This window comes from Podarcis muralis, chromosome 6 (assembly GCF_964188315.1).
Source record: "Podarcis muralis chromosome 6, rPodMur119.hap1.1, whole genome shotgun sequence".
Taxonomy (NCBI): domain Eukaryota; kingdom Metazoa; phylum Chordata; class Lepidosauria; order Squamata; family Lacertidae; genus Podarcis; species Podarcis muralis.
The window spans coordinates 88,659,148-88,671,589 of NC_135660.1; the positions used below are offsets into that span (position 1 = coordinate 88,659,148).

At 44.5% G+C, this 12,442-nt stretch overlaps 1 protein-coding gene across 1 annotated transcript in view; it reads left to right on the forward strand.

The window, feature by feature from the left end:
• The window catches only part of SORBS1 (sorbin and SH3 domain containing 1), a 112,717-nt gene that overhangs the window by 19,277 nt on the left and 80,998 nt on the right, over positions 1 to 12,442 (forward strand). The window contains exons 5-7 of the mRNA XM_077930695.1: positions 4,451 to 4,573; positions 8,458 to 8,484; positions 8,606 to 8,718. Coding sequence (XP_077786821.1) covers positions 4,451 to 4,573; positions 8,458 to 8,484; positions 8,606 to 8,718 — 263 coding nt within the window. The remainder of the gene's footprint in view (positions 1 to 4,450; positions 4,574 to 8,457; positions 8,485 to 8,605; positions 8,719 to 12,442) is intronic.

Consider the following 12,442-nt stretch of genomic DNA (forward strand, 5'->3'; position numbering starts at 1 on the left):
TTCTCTCTCTCCCCCCCTCTCTCTCTCTTATTTTTTTATTTTTGGTCCTCTCTCCATATATCCTTCCCAGGTTTTCTGATTTGCCTCCTGGTTGCTAGAATAGTTTTTCTGCACCGTCCCCCCTCACCCACTGTTTTGCCGGCCCACATATTTCATCAGTGCTCTATAAAATTAGACCAGAACAACAAATATGCCAGCAGAGTTCACCAGAGAGCCATTCTGAAGATAATTTACCATGGAGGAGGGAGGAGAGAGTTACGATCAGGCCTCCACTTGCTTCAGTAGTGAGTGTCTGGTGAATTTGGAAAGGGGTAGGAGTTTAGTGAGGGCACAAGCAGACCAAGGCCAGGTCACCCCCTTTTGCTCATTCCCACTTCAGCGCACACATGTATTTATTTATTTATTTTGCTTTGGGACCTAAACTTCTTCCTCTTTCCTTTCACCAATTAATTCAAAATTGTGCTTGCTTATACAGTCAATTGTGCTTGCTTATACAGGGACGCGGGTGGCGCTGTGGTCTAAACCACAGAGCCTAGGGCTTCCTGATCGAAAGGTTGGCAGTTCAAATCCCCGCGACGGGGTGAGCTCCCGTTGCTCGGTGCCTGCTCCTGCCAACCTAGCAGTTCAAAAGCATGTCAAAGTGCAAGTAGATAAATAGGTACTGCTCCGGCGGGAAGGTAAACGGCGTTTCCGTGCGCTGCTCTGGTTCGCCAGAAGCGGCTTAGTCATGCTGGCCACATGACCCGGAAGCTGTCTGTGGACAAATGCCGGCTCCTTTGGCCTATAGAGCGAGATGAGCGCCACAACCCCAGAGTCGGTCACGACTGGACCTAATGGTCAGGGGTCCCTTTACCCTTTACCTTTATACAGTCAAACCTCGGTTTTCGAACGTCTCAGCTGCTGAACGTTTTGGAAGCCGAACGCCGAAAACCCAGAATTGAATGCTTCCGTTTTCAAACGCGCCTTGGAAGTCAAACGGCTTCCGAGGCATGTTTTTCACCCCCCCCATTGAACTTGCTGACAGCCCTTTGACAACCCTTTGTCAAATGGACGTCCGTAACAGATTACGTTAAAAAACCGAGGTTCCACTGTATATTGTTAAAGATTTAGGAGGGGGACCCTCCTAAAGCCTAGAAATTAATAAATTAGGTTTGCCATATTTTGAAGAGCAAAAAAAGAGAGGGACACATTTGCCAGCTTCTAGTTTTAACTATAGACGGATGCGGGTGGCGCTGTGGTCTAAACCACAGAGCCTAGGGCTTGCCGATCAGAAGGTCAGCGGTTTGAATCCCTGTGATGGGGTGAGCTCCCGTTGCTCGGTCCCTGCTTCTGCCAACCTAGCAGTATGAAAGCACGTCAAAGTCAAGTAGATAAGTAGGTACCACTCCAGCGGGAAGGTAAACGCCATTTCTGTGTGCTGCTCTGGTTCGCCAGAAGCGGCTTAGTCATGTAGGCCACATGACCCGGAAGCTGTACGCCGGCTCCCTCAGCCAATAAAGCGAGATGAGCGCCACAACCCCAGAGTCGTCCGTGACTGGACTTAACCATAAGGGATCCCTTTACGTTTTACTTTTAACTATGGATCGCTATGACGACTCTTATTTCACATACCCATGAAAAAGAGGGCATGTCCTGGGAAAAGAGGACATATGGCAACTCTAAATAAATTGTAGGATTTTTATTCTTTGGCATGTGAAGGGAGAACAGGAGCTGCAGTGGAATTCCTGGGCTAGCCTATGGAAAACGACTTGGCTAAGCTAGGGCCATTAAGAATCAATACAGGGCCATTGAGAGTCATTGGCAATGCAAGAGAACTGTCCTCTCTCCTTTCCCTGAGGTGTGAACAGAGATTGGGGGTTGGGAAGGTTCCCAAGGTAACTGGGTGTGAGGTGACAAGGAAGGAGAGATTTTGAGCAAGGTGTTCTGGGAAGAAGGGAGAAGGAAGACTGGCATCCATCTTGGGCAGGCTGGCTGCAGGCTGGCTGCAGGCTGGCTGGGAGAGATGACTTGGAGCAGCTCTTCAAAAAACCGTTTACGTACAATATGAACAAATGACAGCAATCATTTGATAAAATAGTCTATTTGCTTACACTAAAGGTGTCAGACAAAGCTAAAAGGCTTTGCGCATGGGCCCATCAGCACAAAATTGCCTCTAAATTGTATGTGCTGATTTATGAGTATAGGTGCAAAATCATAAATAATTACAGTGGTACCTTGGTTTAAGAACAGCTTAGTTTATGAACAACTTGGATTAAGAATGCTGCAAACCCGGAAGTAGGTGTTTTGGTTTGTGAACTTTGCCTTGGAAGAAGAACATGTTCCACTTCCTGTCGAGTGTGTTCCATTCGTAAATTGAGTCCCCCGCTGCTATGGGAAAGCATGCCTTGGTTTAAGAACGCTTTGGTTTAAGAACAGACTTCTGGAACGGATTAAGTTTGTAAACCAAGGTACCACTGTAAATCCTGTTGCCTCCCACCTGTTGGGACCTGAACTTGAAAGATCAGGGTTCTGTTTAAGCACAGCAGTCTTCCTGCCACAGAAGTTTATCACTTGTGCCGTGGGAGAGCTGCAGGAATGTACAGGAAGGCATTGGGGACAGTGGGCTCATCTCCCTTGTGTAATGGGAGTTTCATTGGCCCATCTCACAGGGGTGGGAAATCAATATGCAAATTCTTATTTTGTGTGTTTGGATAATGGAGTCCATGGGGGCTGTTTTGCCTTGTTATAAAGTGAGATTTGGACTGCCTGAACTAGTCATCCTTTGACCATCCAACTGGATCACGTTCCATCTTTAAGCCTGCAGAACATACACAAGAGAGGAAGCGCCACCAAATGCAGTGATTCTTACTTCTGAGTAAACATGCATAAGATTGCATTGCAAATATTATAATTCTGCTGGAAGCTGCCCAGAGTGACTGGGGAAACCCAGCCAGATGGGCGGGGTATAAATAATAAATTATTATTATTATTATTATTATTATTATTATTATTAGCCAGATACTGTTAAAGTATCTGTTCTGCATGCCAACATTTCGTTAAGCCTCCTGGAAGGACGTTGTGATGGTGGCAGACCATAATAATTAGCCAACAAAATTAAGATTCTGAAGTCGTTTGGACTGTGTAGGTTTACTCTGGAGAGCAAGATCACACCAGGGCTAGTGGTGGCAGGGGAAAGAAGAGAATGGGATGTTGGTGAATTCTGACGAAAATGGAAAAGGAAGCAGAAATTGCTGCAGTTCACATGTTTGTGGAAATCAGCCAAATGAATACATAGTTGTTGTTGTTGTTTAATAATATAATAATATTATAATTATAAGTCTGCAAACAGTGCATAATTATTTACTATTTTTACATAGTTTTGATATTTCCTTTACATTGAAATGAATGAATGCTTTGAAAGTTACACAGATACTTAAGTAAGTCGTGTGACTTATGTTAAAGAACAGACAGCGTAACGGACATTACAGTGGTACCTCGGGTTAAGTACTTAATTTGTTCTGGAGGTCCGTTCTTAACCTGAAACTGTTCTTAACCTGAAGCACCACTTTAGCTAATGGGGCCTCCAGCTGCTGCCGCGCCGTCGGAGCACGATTTCTGTTCTCATCCTGAAGCAAAGTTCTTAACCCGAGGTACTATTTCTGGGTTAGCGGAGTCTGTAACCTGAAGCGAATGTAACCTGAAGCGTATGTAACCTGAGGTACCACTGTATAGTGTTTGGCTGAAACCGAACTGCAGTAGAATGGAAACAGTGCTGATTGTGGCAAATACCGGTTGGAATGGAAATTTCTGCCTTCTCACATTTCTAGATGGGAAGCAGTTGAGGATATTTGGTCAGGGGAGCAGAAGCAAGCTGTGAAGGAAAGACTGGCAGCCTGAGGGGCACTGAAACATCTGCAGTTAGTGCCTCTTCCAACCCAGAAAGTAGCTTTAGAAGTTAGAGATTCTCTGGAATTCCATTTAGTTGCTTAGTGTGAAATCTCACATATCCAGAAGCTAGACAGTCTTATACAAATCAGTTTGTGTGCCTTAAGTTTATTATAGTGAAGAAGCTGCTTTGGCTGTTGGAATAGGCTTCTTAGTTGAAATACAACTATAGTCAACAGAGGATGGGACAGAAATATAATCCTGGCTGGCTGATACTAGTGATATATCTGAAAATGCAGCCATGGTATCTAATTTCTATACATTATGTATTTTCTTCCTTTTTTTAGATCATGGGCTTGATTTGGAAATTTGACTCATCTCTCTGCAGATAAACTTACTTTAGCGTATATATTTTTAAAGCTGGAATCGAAGGCTAATTTCCATCCACACTATTATGACTAGATCAATTTGCTTAGATGCTAAAGTGAAGCAACCAGGAAACTTTCTGTGTAGACAGCATGATTTAAGATTCTTTCACGTTCCAACTCATCATCTTAATGTTTTGTTTTGTTTTTTGCCTCTGTAGACTTGGATCCTGCCAAAGTCTGTACTGGGAAGGGGGCTGTGACCCTCTGGGCGTCTCCAACCTATGAGGAGAATCGGAGCGTCAGTCCTACAAGTCATTCACAAGACGTCCACCAATCTGAAAGTAAGTCCAAAGTGTGAGATAATAGCCATAGACTAGATAGAAAGTCAAAGTGCTTGTTGTTTAAGCTGCTGCCACTTGAGGGATGCAGGTGGCGCTGTGGGTTAAACCACAGAGCCTAAGACTTGCCGATCATAAGGTCGGCGGTTCGAATCCCCATGACGGGGTGAGCTCCCGTTGCTCAGTCCCAGCTCCTGCCAACCTAGCAGTTCGAAAGCACGTCAAGTGCAATTAGATAAATAGGTACTGCTCCGGCGGGAAGGTAAACGGCGTTTCCGTGCGCTGCTCTGGTTCGTCAGAAGCGGCTTAGTCATGCTGGCCACATGACCTGGAAGCTGTACGCCGGCTCCCTCGGCCAGTAAAGTGAGATGAGCGCCGCAACCCCAGAGTCAGTCATGACTGGACCTAATGGTCAGGGGTCCCTTTACCTTTACTATTAAAAACCTGAAGATGTAAGATTGAGGATGACGCATGTTTGAAGCTCAGGGGTAGAACATAATAACTGTATCAGGATGATTAATTCATAATGTGAACATCTGAGTTACACCAGACTCTTTCCTCAAACTGGATGTAATTAAAAAGGGGGAATAGATGTTCCGAAGAAAGAGCATAGTGTTTTGTGCTGTCTGCAGTTTGCTCCAAGCTTTAAGGGACAGTACAGATATTTCTTGCTGACTAATTAAAAACTGCCTCCTTAAACATTCAAGACCTTTCTGTACAGCCTATTTGTCTGGACAGCTCTTCAATGCTGTATCATAAATATCAATAAATAGCAACAGTGCAATATTCACTTGTACTAAAGTAATATTACACGGTGGCAAGCTAGACCAGAGAACCAATTTCTGAGCATGATCCTATGTAAGTCTACTCAGAAGTAAGTCCCAGAAGGCTTACTCCATGCTCCAAGAACCTCACTTTGGAAATATCAAAACTAGTAGTTATCTGATTCTGTCATGCCATCGTGGTTTTAGAGTAAAGGCTAGAGGTCTTTAAACTAAAGTAAGGTAAAGGTAAAGGGACCCCTGACCATTAGGTCCAGTCGTGACCAACTCTGGGGTTGCAGCGCTCATCTCACTTTACTGAGCAACGGGAGCTCACCCCGTCACGGGGATTTGAACCGCTGACCTTATGATCGGCAAGTCTTAGGCTCTGTGGTTTAACCCACAGCACCACCTGCGCCCCTCAGGTTTTTAATAGCCGTATGTATTTACTGCCCAACCACCTACTTCATCTAAACAGTTGGAATAGTTAAATAACTATGACAGTTTATAGGATTCTAGGCATGCTACTCTTTTTTATGTGTCATAATTGTTCAAATGTGGTACCAGGGGCTGGGACTTGAATGGAAAGAAACATGATGCATTCCATGCGGGACTTCAGTTAAAAAAAACCAACAACAACCCCAGGCCATGGAGAAGTTTGTCCATCAGAAAAAATGCCAGGCTATATTTCTCACAAATAATATCACGGATGATGCTTTTAGCTATGATTCCTGATGTGGGTATGGGAAGCACCCGACTTGATGAAAGAAATGCAAACATTGTTTGCCTGAAATGTCACGGGCAATGCTTATTTATGCAGCATATTTAATCCCTTAAATGGGCTTGGGACGATTGTGATTATTTATTTGGTGACATGCGCAGGAACAAGGGGGAAAGTGCAGGTGCGCAAACACTTTCAACTACCGCAGAGAATCCAGTTAAAAGAAGAAGGGAAAGGATGGAACATTAACACAAACTCCACTGGATAGTTCTTATTGCTGTTTTCCTCTTTTTTCTTTTTAAAGGCTTCTTGATTGATTACTTTTCACCACAGCTGGGCTCTGAACACATTGCCAGCTTCAAAGAAAGCTGCTTCGTTCTTTTTTCTCCATTCAGATCAAAGCTGGCTTGGGGGGAAATACGTAAAAAGGCAGTGTTTCACAAGAACAACAGAATAGATACGGATTGCAGCTAGTGTCACCCAACCGCCGTGCAGTGCAAGAATCTCAGCTTTAAAGCATCCATGACAGATGGCCCCTGCTCAAAATCTTTCAATGACGGAGAGGAATTTCAGCTTCTTGGGGCAAGTGGCAGAGAGCAGGAAGCTGAGGAATATTGTGCTTGGCTGAGAAAAGAAGCAAAGTTTTCCCAGTTCAGTCCATGGGCAAACTTGAGTATGTTAAACACTACTAAGGCGGATGTTATGTACTGAGTTGAATAGGATCCAAAAGGCAGCAGTCTGATTGGTCCTAGAACAATAGGATCCAGAATGCAGCAGTCTGATTGGTCCACAGGAGCCACCCAATCCAGCTCCAGGTGGCAGTGAATCCGCAACCTGATTGGCCTACAGGAGAATCCTGTAATTAGCCAATCACGTGGGGCCCATTGTGTAAATAATGTATATAAAGCAGACATTCTGGAACTTCCATTCCTCCTCACCACTATGAGCTGAATAAAGAGGATGAAATCCACTCTCGACTCCCGAGTATATTTCAGCGGAGATCCCCTGCTCTCTTACTTCAGAGTAAGCCCCGCTGCACTGAACACTGGTGGAGATGTTCTTCCGAGCATGCAACTCATGCTCAAGCTTGCCGGTGGATAATTTGAACTGATTTCTAATTTTTTCGTGCAGAGGATGCCGCCAGAAAGCTTCCAGTGTCTCGTGGTGGGAGGAGGGAACAATTACCGGAAATGATTGCGCATCTGCGAGGGGTTGGGAGAAAAGGGAAGAGAATCGTGCCCACTCTTTTGACCATTCAAAGTAGAATGCGTGTGGATGGGGAGAAGCATTGAATCGTGTAGCACTCCCCAGTGGGCATAGATGCCCTGTTGAAATTCCAGATAGAACGTAAAATAGAAAAGCCGCAATCGGAAAGTACTGAGTACGCTGCACCAGAGCTCTAGTTAAGCCACCTGTCTCAGTTTATCTCCCTCGCTTCCTTTCCCCTTCGTCCTCTTCTCTGCACAACGTCATCCCTCCCATCCACGCCACCCGCTGTCCTTTTTATTGCTGATGGCTTCCTAAATTTCCAGCAGTGAGTCATTTACAATGGAAAAGGAGCATTGTGCTGACTCTCCCTTTGGAAAATGCCTGCCGGAGCCAGGAGACTGCGTTTTGCATGTGCATCAACAGGGGGTTGTGGTGTGTGTGTGTGTGTGTGTGTGTGTGTGTGTGTGTGTGTAGTGGCACCAAAACCAGGTTCTGAAACATCTTGGAAAGGGAGCCAGTAAGAGTTCTGAACTCCCCTGGGATCTGATTAAGGACTTTGCTGCGGCAAATTTGTTCCTAACCCTCAAAAGAGAGAGTGTTTGTTTGTTTGTTTGTTTGTTTGTTTGTGGTTTCCATTCTTAGGATCTCGCAGCAATGTGCATAAGGCCAGCATGTAAATAGAAAATACTGTGTCACACCTTGTGGCCCGGACTCTATAAAGATGGCACATGTTGTACCAGGCACTTCTAAATATGTTTGTTTGTTTGTTTGCGGCTCTCCCTCCCATCTCCTCTGGCAGGGTTAAGAAAGGACAGAATTATTTTCCACCCCTTTGCCTACATCTCCGTTTGAAATATTGAAGCCCTGCACTTGCAGTAGTGTGTGGCATTTGGGCTCCGTACGGAGAGCTCCGACTGCCTTTTTGACTCTGGAAGGAAATGTCAATGCACAATTGTTTCTTCATCACTCTGAATGAATTGCCTTGTGTTTACAAAGGTCAGGAACGGGGAGGGAATCATGTTTCTATGGAAATTAGGCAGCCTGAGCTCTAAGTATCCCATGCGCAAAGTGGACTCAATACTTAACTCTGATTGGTAAATGCACCCCGTCCCAATGTAACAGTTGATTGTGGTGGTGTTTTCCTAATTCCCTCCCTTCTTTTCATTTTCTCCAATGCTTGCCACAAAATGCTTCAGGTGTAGAGCCAGGAACACCCGAAACAGGTATTTACTAAATGCTTCGTTTTCTTATCGTTTCTGCGGCACACCTCTCGGTTGCTTAAGCAAGCACAAAACCTTGACTGTTTGGCGCAGCTCTAGTGACCTGAAGTTCTTCGTTTTGCAGATGATTGGAGGTTACCGCTTAGTGTCGACTCCAATGGGGATGCTCAGTCCTCTGCTCTGGCTGCCAAGGGCTACCGCAGCGTGCGGCCAAACCTCTCTGAGAGCAAACCACACGTGAGTACCTGCCTTAAAAAATCCTTATGTGCTAGGAAAACTGTTGAGCCAAAGTAATGAAGAGTGAAGAGACCTGTGCCATCCTCCTGGCTGTGGTTGGGTGGGGAGCTTTTGTAATTCCTTTTTAATGGTTTGTAACAAGGGGTTGCGGGTGGCTCTATGGGTTAAACCACAGAGCCTAGGGCTTGCCGATCAGAACGTCGGCAGTTCGAATCCCCGTGACGGGATGAGCTCCCGTTGTTCGGTCCCTGCTCCTGCCAACCTAGCAGTTCGAAAGCACGAAGTGCAAGTAGATAAATAGGTACCACTCTGGCGGGATGGTAAATGGTGTTTCTGTGCACTGCTCTGGTTTGCCAGAAGTGGCTTAGTCATGCTGGCCACATGACCCGGAAGCTGTACTCCCTCGGCCAGTAAAGCGAGATGAGCGCCGCAACCCCAGAGTCGTCCGCGACTGGACCTAATGGTCAGGGTCCCTTTACCTTTACCTTTTTAACATGAGCATAATTCCACAGAACATCTCTCATGTCTGTTCAAACAAAGAGGTAGCTGTAATTGGTGGAGAGCACCACAAAAGAGGAAGTTTCCTTGTTTGTTTTCCTGTTCAGCAGTAGTCTTCTTCTACTTGAGATCCATCTTTAGCCCCAACCTGCAACATGGACCCAGTGTTTGTTTGTCTTTTAAATCAATGTGGACTTGGAGATCACCTAGTCCAGAATGCTATTACAGCATCGCTAAGATCCAGCCATCAAGCAGGGGAGACTGTCCCAAGGCAGGCTGTTCTACTGCCAAACAACCCTTACCAGTAGGAAGGTTTCTCCTACTGCTCAGCTGAAATCTGCTTCCACGCCATTTCTGCCTAGAGATTCTAGCCCTTCCCTCTGGAGCCACACACACAAAGACGTTTGCTCCATCTTCTCCCTGCTGGGCGTTTGAAGACTTGCTGTCGTGTCTCCCCTTAACCTTAGCAAAGGTGTGAGTTATAGGATTTTACCAGAAAGGGAATTTGAGGCTTTTTTGACATTGCCTTCTCCTAGAACTGTACTTGGTCAGCAAAAAGGAACTGACGTCCTTCTTGATCTTGAATCTTGGCTCCATGTGTGAAATTTCCATTACTGAATGAGTAGGGAAAACCTCAGCTGTTCTCTCCCACTACCAACCCTGCCTGTCCTTTGCCACAAACTGGATTCTTGGTCAACTAGATTCTTACTGTGCCACCCACTATGTCTGGATTGCAGGAACCATTAAGTTCTGGGTGGCTGTGCTACAGCTGCTGACAGGCAAGCTCTGCTTCATTGTATTCAGAACAGGGTCACTCCTTATGAGCACCATTGCAGAACACAGATTTTTGTGTGTGAGAGGACAAGCTTGATTCATAATCTTGGTTGCCTTCTTTATTACATTGCCTTAAAATTTTGCTGAGTTGCATCCAATGTTGATTGCTTTTGTTTTGCTTTTTGCAAGCAGAAGGAGGTCCTCACTAATGGAAGAGGCAGTGAGGGATCTTTTTCTTTTTAAATACCAAAACCTCCTTCGGGGTAGAGTCCCCCAATCATCTGGAGCAGATTTTCACAGGGCTGCAGGGGGAGATGGAAAAGATCTCTTCCCCTTCCTTCAGCAAAGACATCCGTTGGATCAAAAGCGGTTCTGTGAACTGGAAGGGCACAGTCTGATTCAATTCAGTCCGGTGGTTATTTTGTTTTCGTTTTTGTCCAAATCCTGAACCCCAGTCACACCTCAGACAGTTTCTAAATGCTTCCAAATGCTAACAGCCTGACTCCCTCCTTTGGTAATCCTCACAGAACTTCTAGCCCAATGGTTGCCATTAATTTGATTGGAATTAATTTTATAATGAAATGATTTTAGAATGTTGTATCGTTTTACTATTGTTAGCCGCTCTGAGCCCGGCTTCAGCTGGGGAGGGCGGGATATGAATAAAATTTATTATTATTATTATTATTATTATTATTATTATTATTATTATTAACATTCAGTACATTTGAGAGGAAAATTTAGAAGTTACTGGATGTTTGGGTTGTAGACACATTATTTGGTCACGCAAGCTCACTGGATACACAACACCTTCCCTTCTCACCCCCAAACAGTCTCTGGACTTCCCAGTTTCCAGAAGCCTTAAAAAAACCCTTCTTGGGGAGCATTTATTTCACTATGTCTGAGCTGTGATTGGTGCGCAGAGCTTGGGCCAAAATAATAATAGATGTGAGCTAAGATCGCATTCTGCGCATGTGTAGGACCCTGTTTTATGTTCCAAGCTCTAGTAGAACTTCTTTTTACAACCAAGTTTTATTCAAAGTTTTCCACTACAATAAAAAGCATACTAATCTAAAAAGAAAAATAGAAAGGGGGGGAGCAGGAAAGGAGGAGAGTAAAGAAGAAAAGAAAGGGGAAAACAAGGGAAATGAAATTACAAAGTCCTCTATCAAAATTAAGTCTTAACCCTTATTCCGCACATGGAAAAATGAGCCCACGCAGCTCTCACCTGGGACCTTCGCCCTCTTCCCCCAGCCTCCCACCCTAGGAAATGTTCTTACACACAGGGTTCTTCATCTTCAATCCTGTGTTCATCTTTCTCGAAATGAGAGGGGGAACTTCAGGTTACAGAACATAGCACAAGTGTGACGAGAAGAAAGAAGAAGAAGAAATAATAACGAGATAGAAGAAAGTGAGATATAAAAAAGGCTAAAAAGAAAGAAACAGGAAGGGCTTCCAATGATCTGCCTGTCAATTATGTATGTAACAACACAACAACAACAACAACAACAACAACAACAACAACAACAACAACAACAAACAAACAAACAAACAAACAAACAAGAACAACATATTATTTTTATCCCGCCCATCTGTCTGGGTTTCCCCAGCCACTCTGGACGGCTCCCAACAGAATATTAAAAACATGATAGCACATCAAACATTAACAACTTCCCTAAACAGGGCTGCCTCCAGATGTCTTCTAAAAGTCATGTAGTTGTTTATTTCCTTAACATCTGATGGAAGGGCATTCCACAAGGTGGGCACCACTACCAAGAAGGCCCTCTGCCTGGTAACAATGATTCAAAATGTTCAAAGTATGCACTCCAGGATAATTTCAGGGTGCACTGTTGGGTAGCTATGTCTCCATCTGCTGTAGCAGAACTTCCGAGAGAAGTGGCATTCAAGTCTTCATAATCTCAGTCATTGCAAACTAGGCAACTTCATATGCAGAACAAGATCACTAACATGAGCAAAGCTTTAAGTTTTCAGTAACATGCCTGACGTCTGAACTAGGTGCTATAGGTAACTTTCCCTCAAATATTCTAGATTCAGGTAGGTAGCCGTGTTCGTCTGATGCAGCAGAAATAAATTAAAAAATTAAAAAATTGTCCAGTGGCACCTTAGAGACCAACATAAGTTTGTTCTGGGTCTAAGCTTTCGTGTGCATGCACACTTCTTCAGATACACTGAAACAGAAGTCACCAGACCCTTATATATAGTTGGAGGGTGGGGTGGGGTTTTCCCCCAGAAGGGTAGTAGGAGATGGGTGATTGGCTCAATGGGTATGGTAAACCTGTTGAAGACTATTAACGACTGCAATTAGTCCTACAGGAAACAGCAAATATGTCCTCAAATAGGTTTTTTTAATTTCCCATGTAACATTTTTACAAATCAGTTTCATTTGTTGAGACATTAGGAAGAAAAGGGGGAAAGAGGTGGAGGGAGTAGGAGA